Genomic DNA, 19,308 nt, shown 5'->3' with positions numbered 1-19,308 from the left:
TAGCTATTTAAAAAACACCAAATTTAGACTTTACCTGACACCCAGCACAAGTGTAGTTGAGAGGGAGTAACAAGCTAAAGGTAACAAAACTACAGAAGATTCATAGAAAATGCATGTCGGGCTTTTTAAAACAGTCTTTTCTGGGGAAGGGCATCCTCAGCAAGGCACACATCGCGTTAGGCGCCGACGGAGGGACCAAGCTCACACACCTGCGCGGAACGGCCGGCCAGGGCCCAGGAGCGGCTCAGTAAAGGTGATCGCTCAGGATGGGAGCAGCAGCCGCCGAGCAGTGACCATGCAGTTCTTATGAAACGCAGACCGGGCCCACGCTGAGCGCCTGGGATGGCAGCGTCCCCAGGAGGCCCGCCTGGAGGGCAGTGAGGTCTGCGCCGGCCGCACCAGGCAGGCGTCTATGCAGACAGACCCCGCAGCTTTCCCTCCAGGAGTCCGTCTCCCTGCAGAGGTGTGCGCAGTGTTGAGGAGGTGCCTGCTGTCAGGACGGCGGGAGCTGTGAAGCTGGGAAAGTGAGTGGACTGTCCTGCATGGAGACCTTGGGGGAGGATGGCCAGGCCCCCGGCAGGGCCCGTGTCTCCACACAGACGTGTGCACCATGCACCGACTTTGTTCCTCAGCCCCAAACTGGAGAAGGGCCAGCACAAGTGCCCATGTTCACGCCCGGAGTCCCAGAGAGAACCCGACTGCCGCTCACAGCACACGGACGGCTCTCGGGAACATGGCTCTGTGTGAGGGACGCCGCACACAAGAGCGTGGGGATTGTTGGGGTTGCAGAACAGGGCAGGCACCGCGGGGTCGGCAGCCAGCAGGGCTGGGTGGGCTGGTGGGGTCGCAGCACTGGGCCAGAGGCACCTCTCTGCAGGTCTGGAATGTTCCGTGCCGAGAACTGCTGGTCAGATGGGTGAGTGCAACGTGTGAAAATCAAGCTGTGCCTTTTCATGCCTGTGAATTACACCCAGTCACAGGGCACACATCGTGTGAGATTTACGCACAACAAAAAGGCAGTGTGTGAATGCAAATGCTAAGGGGAGGGTCAGGTGAGAGCGTCCCCCTCGGTGGGTGGGGTGTTCAGGGTGCTCTGTTTCCCCGTCTGCCTGTCTCCGAGCCCCTGGGGCCTGTTCTCTCATGCCCACTCACACCTTACCTGGACCAGCTCTGCTTGTTTGCCTTCTTATTTTGTTCTTTTTACTGGTTTTGAAAAGAGGTCTGCTGCTTTATAATCAAATCTTTAAAAAGCCACTGGCCCTGGTGACTGAGAGATGTGTATCTTTGACCTTCGTGTCTGTTCCTGAGCTCCTCCCTCAGGCTGGGTGGGGGGAGGAGGGAGGACGCAGGGCTGGGAGGCATTCCTGCTGACCTGTCCCGGGCAACACCAGCGCCCCCTCCCCCTCCCCGTCCCCTGACCCCCAGGTGTGCAGAGACCGTGGCTGAGCGGGAAGGAAGCTGGGGCCGTGTGTCCTGCCAGGGGGCCCGTGGGGGCCGGGTCAGCCCTGTCGGCCAGCTCAGAACCTCCCCTGCATCAGGTGACAGGCTCTGCTCTAGCAGAGTCCCTGCTTCCGAGCTCGTGGGACACAGACCCGAGACTCTGGGCGGCCCGCTCCGCTTGCTCCGTCAGGTTTACCTGTGCACGGATTCATAAATCTGCCCTTGAGTGTTGACAAGGGGGAAAGGGCAGAGGTCGCCCGTGTGCCCATCTTTCTCTGACACACCCTGAAATGATAAACAGTCAAAGCCGCAGGCTGCTGCAGGTTTGCAGGATTAAGGGGCCGTCAGGGATTGAAGTCAGAGGATTAGAGCTCATCAGGAGCATCAGCTGGGGGAAGGGGTGCCCGTGGTCAGTGAGGTCAGTGACTCGGGAGGTTGTGGCCTCACAGCCCCCCCTTCCACTGCTGAGGCCGCCCCGGCCCCTACACCAGGCCACGACCACTCAGGTGCCCAGGGGGCATTGCAGCTGTTCCCCCCGCCCAGGGTGAGTCTGGCAGAGGGAGGGGACCGCCCCAGCGATCAGGCCGTGCCTCGGGCTCCCTCCCGCGTGACCCTCGGTCGGCTCCCACCACGTGGGACACGCTTCCAGGTGCAGACCCCTCAGTAGAGCGAGGAGCCCGTGGGGGCAGGCGCCCCCTTGCCGTCTCCTGACCCGTCCCCCTCCTGCCCTCCAGGTTCCTCCCCGGACACTCAGGGGGCCCTCTGCCGTGGGCAGCATCTCACCCGGCAGGGGACACGGGCTGGGGGCTCCGGTGGCCAGACCATGGTGTGAGCGCGTACGCTCCGCAGAGCTTGCACGCCGTGTCCACAGCTGCACCTCGCATGCGCGTCCCGCGGCTTCATCAGAGACGCTGTCAGGTCAGCGCTGCCGGGCTCAGGGTCCAGGTCACGGTGTCCATAGGCTTTTAATCTGGTTTTCTGTAGGTTTTAGTCATACTTTAAACTTGAATTTTTTGTCTTTCTTGTTGTTTATCTAATTTGCTTTGCTTTTTCCCCGAAAAAGCACCTCCCCAGTGGGAAGGTTTTTCCTTCCTTTCCTTCCTTGCTTTTTCCTCGTGTTTAATGTTTAGTTCTGTGCCGTGGCCTCCTTCATCCTGCGGAGCTTGTCTGCTCTCAGCGCCTCATGTCCTCGCGCCGCCGGCTTCCCCCTGTCGTGGTTCATTCCTGTACCGACGTGTGTTGTCTTCCTCTTTACCCCAATTTTCCTTCCCTTCATTTGGGAAGGGTCTTAATGGTTTTAGTTGCTTTCACTTATATCTTTTTTTGAAAATTATTTTCTTTTTAGCAGATGTCACTTGTCGCATTGTAATTATGTTATTAAAATATTAAGACGATGGGGTGCCTGGATGGCTCAGTCAGTGAAGCATCTGCCTTCGGCTCAAGTCATGATCCCGGGGTCCTGGGATCGAGCCCCACATTGAGTTTCCTGCTCAGCGGGGAGCCTGCTTCTCCCTCTCCCGCTCCCCCTGCTTATGTACACACTCCCTTCTCTCTTTCTCTCATTAATAATTTTTTTTAAATCTTTAAAAAAAAGACATTGAAAGAAATGACCTACTCAACTAATTTTAGCTTATTTTTCCACATAGTTGAGAGTAATCTATGGTTTTGCCTGTGCTGTTGGAAGAATCCTCCAACGGCGTCAGTCCGTGTCCAGGAGGCCTGCCAGCACGGCTGTGGGGAACTCCGGGCTAGCGCCGGGGAGCGGGGGCCCGGCCAGGCCCCACAGACTCGCTGCCTGTTGCACGGCAGCCGCATAAGGACTGGCTGGGCCGGGGACAGCCGTCATCTGGCTGCACGATTCTGGGCCCTGAGGTGACAAGGCTGGTCCCCCAGGCCCCGGGCCCTCCTGCTGCACACCTGTGACTGAGGGCAAGCCACTCGCTGCCTCTGGCCTCTGTGTCCCATCCGCGTGCCGTAGGGTTGGTGATCCTGTTTTCAGTGCTGTCACATCTCTGTGCCCATGAGCTCTCATATCCTGGGGGCTGAGGTGACCCTAAGTCCTCTTAGGGAAGGGCTGCTGGCCCTCACGATAAGGGGAACCCTTCACTGTGCACCCCACAAACACACCTACTGAGGAAGGGGGCTCTGGGTGGCCCTGGGCAGAGCGGTGGCCAACACTGGGCTGGGCCGGCTGCACGCCCCTTCTGCACTCTGGGCCCCCTCAGGTAATAAGAACCTCCTCTCTGGGGGGCCTGAGGGCCAAGGGGGCTCTGAGCTCCTCCTCTGGGGTTTGCTCTGGTGCCCTTATGGGTGCTTCCCCTGCCCTCCCTGCCAGCGGCTGCCTCACCCCTGCATCCCAGGGCAGGGCTCCAGAGTGAGCGAGGGGTCCCTGACCCTAGCCAGGCTCAGAAGGATGAGGGGCGCCGCCACCCCGACGGACCCTCCAGGGCCGCACGGTGACCTCTCCTCACACTGGGATTCTGTGGGAGACAGTGATGTGCAGGACCGGCTCCTCCCGTCCTCAGAGCCTCAGACCTGACAGAAGAGGATGGTCCCTGGCGCACCCTTTCTTTTGTTGTATTTATCTAAAATTCTTCCCAGGTTCTCACAGTTTTCTTGGTATAAGTGACCACTTTGTTATAATAAAAGCTAGAATTAGGAGCTCTGTGCTCTGCCTCCTCCCCAGTAAAAAATGGTCATGAGGACACAGACTTGAATTTTGGGGGGATAAGTGCTCTTTACCGGAGGTGTTTCTCCTGTCCCTCTTTCCCCTCGTCGCGGCGGCTGTGGGGCTTTGTTGCTGGCCTTTGCAGCACCTGGGGACAAGCAGCACGTGCAGAGCTGGGCGCCCCTGGGCTCTGTTTCCCACTCCCCAGCTGTGAGCTGCAGGCTCCTCCCTTGACCCCCGCCCGCCGCCCTGGCCTAGAGATGCGCCTTCCCTGCAGGGCTTGGGGGAGGACTGTACTTGCACCCGGGAGACTCGGGGTCAGTGTTGGGTACTGTTACTGTTTGTGTGGTTACGGAGCCCTCCTTGTTTTACGTTGGGAACGGAATTCCTGCTGCTAAGTTACATACATTTCAAAAATAAACCTCATTCAGGTATTGTGTACTGTTAGTCTTCTTATGTTGCTGATCCTATTTGTTAATATTTGATCACAATATTAGAATTTCTAGCTGATCAAAGGCACGTGGCGCCCCTCCCGGGTGGGACCAGCTTGTGCACTGAGTGTGCTGGTGTAAACGGGGGTGGGGGGGGGGGGCAGTGGCTCAGCCCCCAGCGGCCTTGCGCTCACCAGCTCCGGGAAGTAGGGTCCGGCTCGTGTTGGAGTTTGTGCCGGCCGGTGTCGCACTGTGACTGCAGTCTGTGCTTCGCTCACCCCGCTGATGACACCCACTGCCGTCGGGCGCAGCTGCTGCCGTTTGGGCTCCGCCTACGTTTCCGGGAGCAGCGTGGAAGTGTTTTCCAGATGGGAGCCCCGAGCGAGTACATGAGCTGCAGAGATCTTCTGCCCAGTTCTGGGCCACTGTCCTCTCTCCGGTCGGTTGACAAACCGTGATTCTGACATCCTGTCAGCCCGTGTGTTACCACGGAAGCTCTCCGTGTCTCGTAAGCCCCTGTCCTTCTGTCCGCTCATGGTGTCCTACGCAGTCTTCTCTTTGAGGGCCCCTGCGCCCGGAGTTTATTTGGGGGTGGGGCTCCGGTCTCATTTTCCCCTCGCAGTGCTATGCACTGGGCTTGTGTGTTGGGAGCCCTGCGCTCTGCTCCCCGAGTGTCCGTGCGTCCAGACTCTTGTGTCCTGGCAGCCTGCTAGTCTCCTCCTGTGCCCCCAGCACATGGGCTGAAGTACTTTCTCGTAAATAGGACTTTTCCCTTCGTCCTTTTTCTTAGGGAAAGCCTTGGCTGCTCTTGGCCTGATGAATTTTTCACAGACATTTTGAAACAAGCTTGTCTATAAAATTGAATCTGCAGATCAATTTGGGGAGAATTAACATCTTTATTAAGTGTTTGAGTCTATTATATCTTCTTTAATTTTTGTTTAGTCTATTAGGTCTTCTTTAATTTCTGTTAGTAATATTTTATAGATTTCTACAAAAAGGTTTCACACACCTTTTGTTAGATTTATCCTAACTGATTTTATGTTCTTGTAAATGGTATCTTTTTTTTGAAAACCCCCTTAAACTCACCCACCCTTTCTTGAAGTTATTTGTAGATTATTCTGGGTCTTGTGTGCCCATTCACAGTGTGGTGGCCCCTCCTTGCTGGCCTCTCGCTGTATCACTGGGCACGCTCAGAGGGGGCCTACTTACCAGGGGCCCTGAAATTCAGGATATGCAGACCCACCGTGCAGGTAACGACAGGCAGGGGTGCTGTGCGGGTGCGGGTCACGAAGCAAGTTCCTAAGCCCTGCGCCCGGATTATCCCGACTCAGCGTCTTCTGTCCCCAGAGCCCCCCGGCTGGTACGGGGCATCTCCACCCCTGGGCTGTGCCACATGACTGGCTCCTTGCTGTGTCCCAGGCGGGACGCCCCATCACTACAGATACCTCGGTAATCAGGTCAGGTCCCGGCATCGTGTTGCCATCCTTGTAAGTGGAGGACGGAGTCCGTAAGCACAGCTCTGTCCCTCTGCCTCCAGCGGCTGAGTCACAGGACATCAGGAAAGGGGGCCGTTCCTTGACTGGCACCTACAGAGTGCTGAGTCCGCAGGCCCCTCGGCTAGGTGGGCCGCATGTGTTTCTGCCATTCTCCTGGCTTCTCTGGGCCCAGTTCGCCCAGGCCTGCTTCTCCCTGTGGTCTCAGACGTCTGCCAGCAACAGGCTGGGTGATGTCCCTGACCAGGGCCAGGGCAGGAAGGAGGGACGTCCCCTGCTCTCCTACTGCAGCAGAAGCATGGGACCATCCCCCAGCCTCTCCCCCCTTCACATCTCCTGGACCCTGAGGTTGTGAGAAGCTGTCCCTTCCTCCCTCCCAGAGGAGGAAATTTCGGATCTCTAACCTATCTAGAACGTGTATCTGGAAGGTGAGGTAGGGATTGAATGTTGAGTTTCAACCTTTTGGATTGCTGGCTGTCCCAGCCTGTAGTTTCAATTTCTTCTCCAAACTGTGAGCTACTCAAGGACTGTGCTTCCCCGTCCTGCACCCTGTGCCCGGCACCTGGTGAGAACAGAGTGTCCGGTCACGTGTCGCTGCCGTGTAGGCTTCCCGCTGTGGCCAGAGGGTCTGTGGGAAGATAAAAATGTGTGCAGACGGACTGAGCATGGGCGCTGGACACACAGAAGCCAGGGCTCTGTTACCCATGGCCTCAGGGAGGGTCAGGTTCACACACAGCTTGTCACTGCAGGGCGGGTGGGGGTGTCAGAGACAGGACCAGACACAGGTCTCAGGAGTCCTGCCCTGTCTCCACAGCAAAGATGTTCTAAATCTTGAATTGCATATTTGAAATAACTGGAGCATTTGTAAGAGATACACTCTGATGTAGGCTATACCCTGGACCCAAAGGGAGGCCTAAGAAATCTCGGCATCCCTGGATGAAGCCCACACATTGCTAGAAAGAGAAAAGCTTTGCAGCATTCTAGACATGAAGCCAACACGCGGTGGCCTCTAGAGCAAGAAGGGAAGGTGAGCAGGCTCCCCAGCCCCATCACATTTGTCTGTCTGGACACCTGAGTGAGGAGCCTGCAGGCCATGTAGAATGCTCACTGATGTCAGGGTTGCATAAGCGCTGAAAATCTTCCGAATGCCGAATGCTAACTGTGACTGGCAAGAGCATTACATTACCGAAGCCTCCCCTCCCCTTCATGGCCTCAAGGACATAATCTGCGTTGTGAGTCTCTCAAGGAGCATAAAGCAGCTAATAGGCTCTGTCGGTTTCTGCTGTCCTGGCCTCCTGCAGCCTAACGGGGCACTGAGCTGTTAAACACGATAAATCAAGTCTGTGGTTGTCCCTCGAGGTTCCTTCCACGGCCACCTCCCCCCAGACAGCGGAGGCCCTGGGTGAGCCCTGGACTGAGTACCACTAATGGGGCCACGGCAGGGCTGTCGGCCCGGCCTGGCTCTCCCTGCAGCCACGTGGGCTCAGCTGGAGGTTTCTTGGCGGGTGCTCCCTTCTCTGAGGGTGAGAGGCCTCATGTCGGGAGAGAGCGGGGGAGTATGCTTGAGTGAGCGTGATTGCTGTTGTGAGTTCCACAGACAGCTGTGAAACTTCTACTTTAATATGCAAATCTACTCTTTCCTTGAAGAAACAAGCCTTACAGTGGGACGTTACATGCCACTTTCAAACATGACACTCTTTCCTTCACGTCTGAAACACCACCACTGGGTTTTGTATTTGACCAGCATGAAAATTGTCTAGTGGTCCGGAGCATGGGCTCTCGAACTAGCTTGTCATTCACTGTCGTGCGCCTGCTTTTCTCGTAAAACGGGTGGAAGCGGCCCCTCCAGCATGAGGACAGGGTGGGTCTACTTGCGTGTGGGCACTGTCACTCATCCTGCTGCTGTACAGTCTTGCGTCTCGTTAGGACAGTGTTTTTTTTAAGATTTTATTTATTAATTTGAGAGAGAATGTGTGAGAGTGAGCACGAGCGAGGGGGAGGGCAGAGCGAGAGGGAGAAGTAGGCCCCCCCCGCGGAGCAGGAAGCCGGACGTGGGGCTCGATCCCAGGACCCCGGGATCATGACCTGAGCCGAAGGCAGACGCCGAACGACTGAGCCCGCCAGGCGCCCCTGACAGTATTTATTTTACTAGAATTCTGTTGATTTGAATATTCTTTTAAGAAAGAATGATTGAAAATTTGATTTATCAGAATTTCTCTAAGTAGTATTGATTATAAACAGATTTTGCCAGTTTAATCAATATGAGAGACTGAACGAAGTTTTGGTTCTGATCAAAACCGAATAAGCTAGGGGCACCTGGGAGCCTCAGTCGGTTAAGTGTCCAACTCTTGGTTTCAGCTCAGGTCATGATCTTGGGGTCATGAGACTGAGCCCCGCGACTGGCTCCATGCTCCCTGCTCAGTGCAGAGTCTGCTTGTCCTTCTCCTTCCCCCTCTGCCTGTCCCCCAACTCATGCACGTTCTGTCTCTTTCAGATAAATATTTCTCTTTTTTAAAATGTAATAAGCTATACCTACCAACTAACATTATAGTTAATGGTGAGAGACTAATGCTTCCCCCTAAAATCATTAGCAAAACAAGGGTGTCTGCTCTCACCACTCTGTTGAGCATCGTGCCCCCAGTTTTAGCCAGCTGAGTATGGCAGGAAACAGAAATGAAAGGCAGACAGATTTGGAAGGAAGAAATAAACCTATCTTCTATTTGCAGATGACATGAGTGCCTGCATTAAGTCTACAAGAAACTCCTGGAACCACTAAGCATGTTCACCTGTTTAGGAATGCAAGGTCAGCATACAAAAGTCAATACTGTTCTGCAGACCACCAATGAGCAATCAGAAACTGAATTCAAAACCCAATACCATTTACAAGAACTCTGAAAAGTTAGATACTTGCTCTGGGTCTAACAAAATATGCACAGGATTCTGTATACTGAAAACTACAAAATGCCAATGAGAGAAATCAAAGACATCGTGTTCACACACAGGGACACTCAACATTACAAAGATGTTGATGTCTCCCAGACAGCTCTGTAGGTTTAATGCTGTTCCTGTCAAAGTCCCAGTGGGAGCGTTTATAGATATAAACAAGTTGATTTTAAGATTGTTCATGAAAACACAAAGGAACTAGGTAATCTAAGACAGTTTTGAAAAAGAATAAAGTTGGAATAATTTTAGGACGCGGTAACAGTATAGTAATCAAGGTGTGGCGGTGGTGAGTAGATAGGCACATACATAAATGAAACACACCAGGGGCCAGGGTACACCCACATGGGTGTGGACAATGGTAATAAAGCGATTTAATACAGAAAGGCTAGTCTTTTCAAGATATGGCATTGAAACTTTTGGATATCTATAGACAAACAATAAAACCCAAAACAAAACAAAAAACCCTTGACTTAAACATCATAGCTTATTCAATAGTTAACTCAAATTGGATCAAATATCTGAATGTAAAACATAAAACTACTCTTTAGGAGAAAATATAGGAGAAAGAGGCACATCCACTAAAGATAAAATTGAGCAATTGACCTTTGTCACAATAAAAACCATTTGCTCTGTGAACGACCCTGTCAGGATGTGAGAAGACACATCAGGAGCTCAGAGGAAATCTTTGTAAATCACATTCCAACAGAGGGTGTGAATCCACACTATACGGAGAGTGCTTCAGACTCCACGGCAAGAAAGCAAGCGCTCTGGATGGAAAATGGACAGAAGACCTACACGGCACATTTCCAAATAGGGTGCGTGGATGGGAAATGAGCACGTGAAGCTATAAGAGAAAGCAGATTAAACCACAACGAGGTACCGCTGCCGCCCGTGAAAGTGGCTCCAGTGAGAACGCCCCCCGCCCCAGGTTTGGGCAAGAACGCAGGGCGGCTGGACTGCCTGCTGGCTGCCGGGGGAAGCGGTGCGGCCACTCTAGCCAACAGCATGTCCGTTTCTTACCAGCATCAGCAGGCACTTGACGTGCAATCCAGCAGTCCCGCTTCTGGACAGTCCCACAAACACGTGCACACTGTTGTGCTGGCCGCTCTATTTGTGATCGACAAAACCCGGAAGCAACGCAGACGTCCTTCGTGAGGGGCCGGGCTGTGCAAACGGGTGGCTGCGCAGCAGGAAGCAAGCCCACGCTGCTGTGCCCAACTCCGTGACCTCGAGAGCGTCCACGTGCTGAGCGGAAAAAAGCCCATTGCCAAAGATTGCACGTGCTTGATTTGATTCATACGAAGCTCTTGGAAGGACAAAATGGTAGTGGTGGCCTGGGGCTGGGGAGAGCATCAGGAGTCTCTGGTGCTCCTGCTTTGTAAGTGGCTAGAGAAACCTAAGGTGGGATAAGGCTTCACAGACCTGCACACACACAGGGGCAGATCGTTCACAGCATCTTACCAATGGCAGTGACGTGTAGCAGCATGCTGCAGGTACGTCAGATGGAAGTGAGTGAGGGACACAGAAACTCTGTGTTATCTTTGCGACCAGTCATGGATCTAAAGTTATTTCAAAATTGCACACACACCTATATACATTAGATTGACAATTATTCAGTTTGCAAATATAAAAGAAAATTGTGCAAACAGACCAATTAAAAGTGAGAGATTACCGGGGCGCCTGGGTGGCTCAGTCGGTTAAGCGACTGCCTTCGGCTCAGGTCATGATCCTGGAGTCCCGGGATCGAGTCCCGCATCGGGCTCCCTGCTCGGCGGAGAGTCTGCTTCTCCCTCTGACCCTCCTCCCTCTCATGCTCTCTGTCTCCCATTCTCTCTCTCAGATAAATAAATAAAAAATCTTAAAAAAAAAAAAAGTGAGAGATTATCAGAATATATTAAAAAAGATCAGTCAATGTGCCCAACAAGACAGCCACATGAAGTACACCGTTGGTAGGTTAAAAGTTAAAGGACAGAAGATGTGTCACATGAACACTAATCAGAAGACAGCTGGAGAGGCTACATTAGTACCAGATGAAGTGGGCTCAGGACAAGGAAAACCACCAGGGGTGAGGAGGAACATCACGTCAATATAAAATGACCAGTTCACCAAGAAGACCTTTCAGTCCCAAATGTGTGTGTATTGAATAACAGGGCCTCCCGTACTCGAAACAGAAACTGACAGAACGGAAAGGCGGAGAGGACGAAGCCAGAGTTACAGTTGGAGATTCCAAGTCCATCCTGTCAGTAACGGCAGGACAGGCAGAGAACCAGGGACTGGCATAGCCCACCAACTAGATCTCAGCCACCGGACGGGATACCTCACCCAACAACGGGAGGACGCACATATCCGTGTGCACACAGGACGTTTGTAAGGTGGGCCATATTCTGTGTAAAAAAATGAAAGACTAACAAATTTAAAACAACTGAAATGTATTTTCTGAGCAGAGTGGAAATAAACTAGAAATCAGTAACCAAAGGTAACTAGAATTTTTCCAAATACTTAAAAATCAAGACACACACCTCTAAATAATGTGCTGGTAAAAGAGGAAGTATCAAAGGCAATTGCAGAATATCTTGAACTGAGAGCAATATTTGTATATAACAGAACTTGTTGGATACAAGTAAATCAGCACCTCTAGAGAAATCTGTAGCCTGAAATGCCAACATGAGAAAAGAGCTCAAGACAATAATCTAAGGTCCCACTTTCAGAAACTAGAAGAAAAGAACAAGAACAAGCAAGCGGAAAGGAAGAAACAATCCAAAGAGACCAGAAACTAATGGAATTGGCATCCCCACAGCCCTGCACAGGCCGGCCCCCAGCAGACCCTCAGTGGCCACATGAATGAGTGAAGAGGTGAGGGCCTAGGAGGAATGGAAAGCCAATCTTGGATGTTTCATGAGTGTCCAAGTTTAGAAATCACTAAATTCTGATTTCAGAATGTCCTGTGAGGCCATGGAGACGGACCTGGGCTCAGTGCTCAGTATACCTGTTCACCCGATCTTTGAATGCTGCTGAATTTGCTCTGCTCTCTTGTAGGCCCAGGATGGTGCTGGGAACTGCGGGTTCAGTATTGAATGAAGGTAAATGGGTCCTCTGCCCACAGGGTGACAGGGCCAGGCCGGTGGGGGAAGACAGCCCAGGAGAGACTGGGTGCAGGTGGAGGCCTGGCTGGGAGCGCCCTCAGCAGGAGGCCCAGGGCACAGCAGGAGGCCCAGGCGGCGGGCATGGACTTGGCCTGTCCCGGGGAAGCAAGCGGTAGGGCTGGGGAGTCTGGCGCCAGAGGCCTGGGGCAGTGTTCTGGGAGGGAAGGAGCCTAGCTGGAATTACCTGGGTAATGGGAAGATGCCCACAAGTTTCAGCAAGGGGATGATGGCCTGATTTGAGGTTCTGGAAGGTCGCTGGTGATGTGCGGCAAGGAACACCCTCCACGTATCCCGGGGAAAGCACCCTGTCCGGGCGGCCAGTCATGACCACAGAGTGTGACTGTCAGGAGGCCATGTCCTCTGCACACTGTGTCCAGAACCAGTGGGTACACACACTCTTCTACCTGCCCTGGAGGGAATCAGTGCAGAGTCTCTATGCCCCCAGGGGCACATGGGACGGACCCTGCATGGGTAGGCCTTGGGCTCCGGCCTTATGGGAAGGGCTGGGAGTCCTTTTTCCTTTTGTTTGTGATGTTTGGAGGCGCAGTGGCGTCCCCACCACAGACTGGGGCAAAGAAATATCGGCTGTGTGCGGTTCTCAGAGTCGTGGGTACGTTCCGTGTGCCCCTAAACATGCCATCCACGCCCAAGGTCCGTGAGATACACAGAATGGTGATGGCACAGGGCATCCTCTGGCCAGGCCCCATCTCCCGGGATGGCCAAGGCCAAGCTGGTACTAGAGGTTCTCAAGGGACGTGCCTGCCATACCTCCTGCTTGCTCAGGACCACACAGACTGGTGAAGTGGGCAGGGCACGGGGAAAGACCCACATGTGTGCGAGTGTGTGAGCAGGTGTGTACAAGTAGATGGGCACATGTGTGAAGGTGAGTGTATGCGTGAGAGTGAAGGAGTAGGTGAGCGTGTGTCAGTGAGTGGGTGTGTGGGTGGTGGTGTGAATATGAGAGGGTGTGTAGATGAGTGTGAGTGTAAGGATGTGGGGATGAGTGGGAGTGTAGGAGTGAGTGTGTGAGTGAGTGGGTGTGTAGGTGAGTAGGTGGATGTATAGGGGTGTGAATGTGGATGGATGTGTTGTGTGAGAGTGAGTGGATGTATGGGTGGGTGTGAATGAGTGCGTGTGTTAGTGTGGGAGTGAGTGTGAGAATGGGTGTGTAGGTGAGGGTATGAGTGAGTGTGAGAATGTGTAGGTGAGAGTGTGAGTGGGTGGATGAGTAATGAATGGGTGTGTTGGTGAGGGTATGAGTGAGTGTGGGTATGAGTGGGTGTGTAGGTGAGAGTGTGAGAGTGAGTGAGTGGGTGGGTGGTGAAGGAATGAGGTGGGTGTTCTGACTTAGCATCAAAGCCAGGGACTTGGTCGAAATGCTTTCCCTCAAAAGGAGCTCGTGAGTTTTTGCTATCTGGCTTTTATTTTTTTTATAACTTCAATCTCCTCACAGTGTCAGGATAGTTCTTTTGTTGGAATTATCTGAGCAAATATTTGGCTCCCTTTCTCTTTCGTGAATTAATAGTTGCCTGGTACAATCTTGGGTCAAAGCAGCTGCTTTCTTTCTTTTTTTTTTTTTTAATTTTTTATTCTTATGTTAATCCCCATACATTACATCATTAGTTTTAGATGAAGTGTTCCATGATTCATTGTTTGTGCATAACACCCAGTGCTCCACGCAGAACGTGCCCTCCTCAATACCCACCACCAGGCTAACCCATCCTCCCACCCCCCTCCCCTCTAGAACCCTGTTTGTTTTTCAGAGTCCATCGTCTCTCATGGTTCGTCTACCCCTCCGATTTCCCCCGCTTCATTCTTCCCCTCCCGATACCTTCTTCTTCTTCTTCTTTTTTTTTTTCTTAACATATATTGCATTATTTGTTTCAGAGGTACAGATCTGAGATTCAACAGTCTAAAGCAGCTGCTTTCTTTCATTATTATTAAATTGTGTATTTGTGGTAACCGTTGATTCACATGCAGTTGTAAGAGGAGTAGCACAGAGGGATTCCATGCACCCTTTACTCAGTTTCCCCCAACACCAGGATGTTGGTGCTGATGCAGAACCACGGACCCCCACGCGGATCCCCATGCTGTCCTCCCAGAGCCACAGGCATTGACCTCCTGTTCCTACCCCCTCCTTCACCCTGGAGACCAACAATCTGTTCTCCACTCCTGTAATTCTGTCCTTTCAAGACTGTTACCTAATGAAATCACAGTGGGTAATCTTTGGGGATTGACTGACTTCACTCAGCCTGGTTCCCTGGAGCTTCATCCAGGTTGTCGAGTGAATCAGTAATCTGTTCTGCTTTATAGCAGAGGACTTCTTGCCCGGTCGCTGCTGCGCACGTCCCATATCCCATGACTATTTAACCAATCGCTGGTTGAAGGTGCTTCCAGTCTGGGGCAGTTAAGATAAATAAAGCTGCTCTGAAAATCACGTACAGGTTTTTGTGAGGACGTAAATTTTCATTTCTCTGGAATGAATGCACATGTTTGGTTTTTAAGAAACCACGAGACTGCTCTCTGGGGTGGCTGCACCTGTTACATTCCCATCAGCCGTGTGCGTGACCCGCTTCTCCGCACCCTCGCCAGTGTTTGGGGTGGCCACTGTTTTTTATTGTAGCCATTCTCACAGGTGTGTGGTGGTATCCCGTGTGGTTTCGAGGTGCATCTCCCTAAGGGCTGGTGACATTGAACACCTTCTCACGTGCTCGTTTGCCATCTACAGATATATCTTCTTTGGTGAAATAACCATATTTTTTGCCCATTTTCTAATTGGATTGTTTAGTTTTTTACCGTTGAGTGTGATCATTCTTTATGTATCTTAGAAGTTAGCTCTTTGTCAGAAATGTGGTTTGCAAATATTTTCTCCCAGTCTATGGCTTGTCTTTTCATCCTCTAAACATGTTTTTTTTTTTTTTGCAAAGGTTTTTACTCCTAAAACATCTGATTTGTCAGTTTTTCCTTTTGAACAACATGCTTTTTGTGTCAGTCCAAGAATTCTGCCTTGCCCTAGATCTTTAGAATTTATTTCTTTTTTTCCCAGAAGTTTTATAGCTTTACATTGTACATGTAAGTCTATAATCCATTTGGGGTCAATTTTTACATAAGATATGAAATTTAGGTCAAAGGTTATTTTTTTGCCCACGGACATCCAATTGCCCTAGCACCATTTGTTGAAAAAGCCATCTTTCCTGCAATGAACTGCGCTTACATCTTTGTCAAAAATCAATTGGGCATATTTGTGTGGGTCTGTTTCTGGGTTCTCTGTTCTGTCCCATTGATCTGTGTGTCTCTCCCTCTGACAGTACCACACAGTCTTGATTACAGTAGCTGTGTAGTAAGTCTTAAAACTGGGGAGACTGATTCCTTCTATTTTATTTTTCTTTGTCAAAGTCATTTTAGCTATTCTAGTTCCTTTGCTTTTTCATATAAATTTTGCAATAATCTTATCTATATCCATGAAATTATTGCTGGATTTTGATAGGAATTAAGTTAAAACTGTATATCAACTTGGAGAGAATTGACATCTTTATTGTGATAAATCACAGTTCATGAACATGGTATATCTCCCCATTTATTTAGATCTTTGATTTCTTTCATCAGCACTTTGTGGTTTCCATCATGTAAGTCCTACACATGTTTTGGTAAGTTTATATGTAAGCATTTCATATTATCTGCAAATAGGGACAGTTTTGTTTCTTCCCTTTTCATCAGTGTGCCTTTTATTTCCTTTTCCTGCCTTGCCATACTGGCTAGAGCTCCAACAATATGTTGAATCACAGTGATGAGAGAAGTCCTTGTCTTGTTCCTTGTCTTCAGAGGGGAAAGGGTTCAACCCCAAGTGTGATGTTAGATGTGGGGGTTTTTAAACCTCTTTATCAAGTTGAGGAAGTTCCCTTCTATTCCTACTTTTTCCCTGAGAGTTTTTATCATAAATGGGTGTTGACTTTTGTCAAATGCTTTTCTGCATGCGTTGGTATGATCGTGGAATATTCTTCTTTAGTCTATTAATGTAATTGATTACATTAATTGATTTTCAAATACTAAACCATCCTTGCATCACTAGAAGAATAGCTTGTAATTCTTGTATTTTGCTGAATTATATTTGCTAATGTTTTTAAAGGATTTTTGCACCTATATTCTTAAGGGCAGGATTTTTTTTTTCTTTTGTACACTTTGATTTTTGTTTTAGGGTATATACTGACTTCATAAAATGAATTGCAAAGTGTTTCTTTTTTTCTTCTACCTTCTGAAGGAGATTGTGTAGAATTGGTGTTAATTCTTCATAAAACCGTTGGTAGAATTCTCCACTGAAACCATCTGTGTCTGGAGTTTTTTTTGGGGGGGGTTAAAATTATGAATTTAATTTCCATAATACTAATGTAGGACTATTGAAATTATTTATTTCATATTGAACGAATTGGGGTAGTTTGGGTCAGTTTGTCTAAGTCGGTTTATTTGTGTAGCGTTGTTCTTAGTATCCCTCATCCCTTTGATGTCTGCAAGGCTCTTCATGATAGCTGCTGTCTCATTCCTTGCATTTATATTTTGTCTAACCTTTTTTCTTTGTCAGTCTTTGTATTAGTTTGTCAATTTTATTGATCTTTTCCAAGAATCAGCTCTTGATTTTGTTGATTTTCTCTAGTTTTTCTGTTTCTAATTTCATTTTATTTTTTTTAGAGGGGGGGTAGGGGCAGAAGGAGAGGGAGAGAGAGAATCTTAAGCAAGCTCCACGCCCAGCATGGAGGCCCGTATGGGGCTCCATAACTGACTGAGCCACCCAGGCGCCCCTCTGTTTCTAATTTCAGTGATTGTTTTTATTTCCTTCCTTCTGTTTGCTTTATTTACCTTGTTCTTCTTTTTCTAAGGTCTTAAAATTAGAGCTTAGATTATTGATTTGAGACTTTCTCTTTTCCAATATATGTATTTTGTGCTACAAACTTTCCTGTAGGCACTGCTTCACAATCTTTGGTATGTTGTGTTTTTATTTTTTTTTTTGAAGATTTATTTACTTATTTATGTGACAGAGAGAGAGACAGCAAGAGAGGCAACACAAGCAGGGGGAGTGGGAGAGGGAGAAGCAGGCTTCCCGCTGAGCAGGGAACCCAATGCGGGGCTTGATCCCAGGACCCCGGGATCATGACCTGAGCCGAAGGCAGACGCCCAATGACTGAGCCACCCAGGTACCCCTGTTGTATTTTTATTTTCATTCAGGTCAATGTATTTTTTTTATTTCCTCTTTTCCCCAAGGATTGTTTGGATGTGTGTTGTTTTAGTTTCCAAGTACTTGGAGATTTTCCTGTTATCTTCTATTACTAATTTCTAGTTTGATTCCATTGTGATCAGAGAACCACACTATATAATTTTGATTCTTTTAAACTTGTTGAAGTTTGTTTGATGGTGAAGGAGATGGGTGTTAGTATATATTCTGTGGGTGCTTGAAGAGAACGTGTATTCTTCTGTTGCCAGATATAGCATTCTATAATTGTTGACTAGGCCCTATTGAATGACGGTGGTGTGAGTTCTTCTATATCCTTGCTGGTTTTATGCCTGGTTCTTTCAGTTGTTGAGATACAGTATTGAAATCTTCAGCCATAATTCTAGATATGTGTATTTTTCCTTTTAGTTCTGTCAGTTTTTGTTTCACATATTTTATAGCTCTGGTGTTTGATTCATACACATTTAGGATTGCTCTTGCTTCCTCATGGATTGATCCTTTTACCATTATACAATGTTCTTATCTGTCTCTAATAATTTTCAATGCTTTGAAGTCTATTTTTTAATTGAAGTATAATTCATATACAATATCCTGTTGGAATCAGATGTACATAATAGCTTTTAATATTTAATTAGATTAATAGGTTTAAATTTTTTTAGATGTAATATTTTTATATATTACAAAATTATCCCCATGATAAGTCTAGTTACTGTATGTCACCATGCTGTTATTACAATGTTACTGACCATATCCCCTATGCTATACTTTGCATCCCCATGACTTACTTATTTTATAACTGGAAGAAGGTACCCCTTAATCCCCTTTACCTATTTTGGTCCCCCCACCAACCCCTCCCCTCTATGGTAACCAACAGTTTGTTTCCTCTATCTGTGAGTTTATTTCTGTGTTGTTTTATTGGTTTTGTTTTTTAGAATCCACATACATGTGAAATCATACAATACTTGTTTTTCTCTGTCTGACTTACTTCACTTAGCATAATAGTCTCAAGGTTCATCCACATTGTCACAAATGACAAGCTTTCATTCTTTCTTATTGCTGAGTAATAGCCCATTGTGTATGTATACTGCATCTTTTTTGTCCATTTATCCATTGATGGATGCTTAAGCTGCTTCCACGTCTTAGTTATTGTAAATAATGCTTCAGTGAACCAGGGGTGCATATATCTCTTTGAATTGGTGTTTTCACTTAATTTGGGATAAATACCCAGAAGAGGAATTATTGAATCATATGATATTTCTATATTTAATTTTTTGAGGAACCTCCATACAGTTTTCCAGAGTGGCTGCACCAGTTTGCATTCCCACCAACAGTGCATGAGGGTTCCCCTTTCTCCACATCCTCGCCAACACTTCTTATTATCTGATATTAATATAACCACTCCTGCTTTCTTTTGACTAATAGTTGCATGACACATCTTTTTTCCATGATTTTTTTCAATATACTTATATTGTCCTATTTGAAATGAGTTTCTTGTAGAGAGCATATGGTTCAGTCATGTTTCTTAATCTACTCTGCCATTGTCTGTTTTTTAATTGGTGAATTTAGACTATTTCCATTTAGTATAATTATTGGGATGTTAGGGCTTAAATTTGCCATTTTATTTTTTCTTTTCTTATTTCCTGCCATCCTGTAGGTTACTGAATATTTTTTTAGAATTCCATTTTGGTTTATTGATAGTGTTTTGTTGTTGTTGTTTTTTAAGATTTTATTTATTTATTTGAGACAGAGAGAATGAGAGAGAGAGAGAGCATATGAGAGGGGGGAGGGTCAGAGGCAGAAGCAGGCTCCCTGCTGAGCAGGGAGTCCGATGCGGGACTCGATCCCGGGGCTCCAGGATCATGACCTGAGCCGAAGGCAGTTGCTTAACCAACTGAGCCACCCAGGCGCCCCTATTGATAGTGTTTTTGAGTATACCTCTCTGTGTAGCTTTTTAGATGTTGATCCAGAT

General features: G+C 48.6%; 1 protein-coding gene across 10 annotated transcripts in view; it reads left to right on the top strand.

Annotated features, from left to right (window-relative positions):
• Positions 1–19,308, top strand: part of PCBP3 (poly(rC) binding protein 3) — a 267,570-nt gene that overhangs the window by 207,757 nt on the left and 40,505 nt on the right. For 2 of the 10 annotated variants that reach the window (XM_064577782.1, XM_064577789.1), the window contains exon 1: positions 8,303–12,055. The exons of 3 other annotated variants lie outside the window; for them this stretch is intronic. In XM_064577782.1, the coding sequence (XP_064433852.1) occupies positions 12,019–12,055 (37 nt within the window). In that variant the 5' untranslated portion in view covers positions 8,303–12,018. Of the gene's footprint in view, positions 1–4,890; positions 5,048–8,301; positions 12,056–19,308 lie in introns of those variants that run through there. 5 more of the 10 variants (XM_064577777.1, XM_064577798.1, XM_045902322.3 and 2 more) reach the window with 5 other exon arrangements.

This window comes from Mirounga angustirostris, unplaced genomic scaffold, assembly GCF_029215605.1.
Source record: "Mirounga angustirostris isolate CCGP_5_RB_7025 unplaced genomic scaffold, mMirAng1.0.hap1 SCAF_1, whole genome shotgun sequence".
Lineage (NCBI taxonomy): Eukaryota > Metazoa > Chordata > Mammalia > Carnivora > Phocidae > Mirounga > Mirounga angustirostris.
The sequence above is the reverse complement of the archived record's forward strand: the minus strand, read 5'-3'. Positions and strand labels throughout refer to the sequence as shown.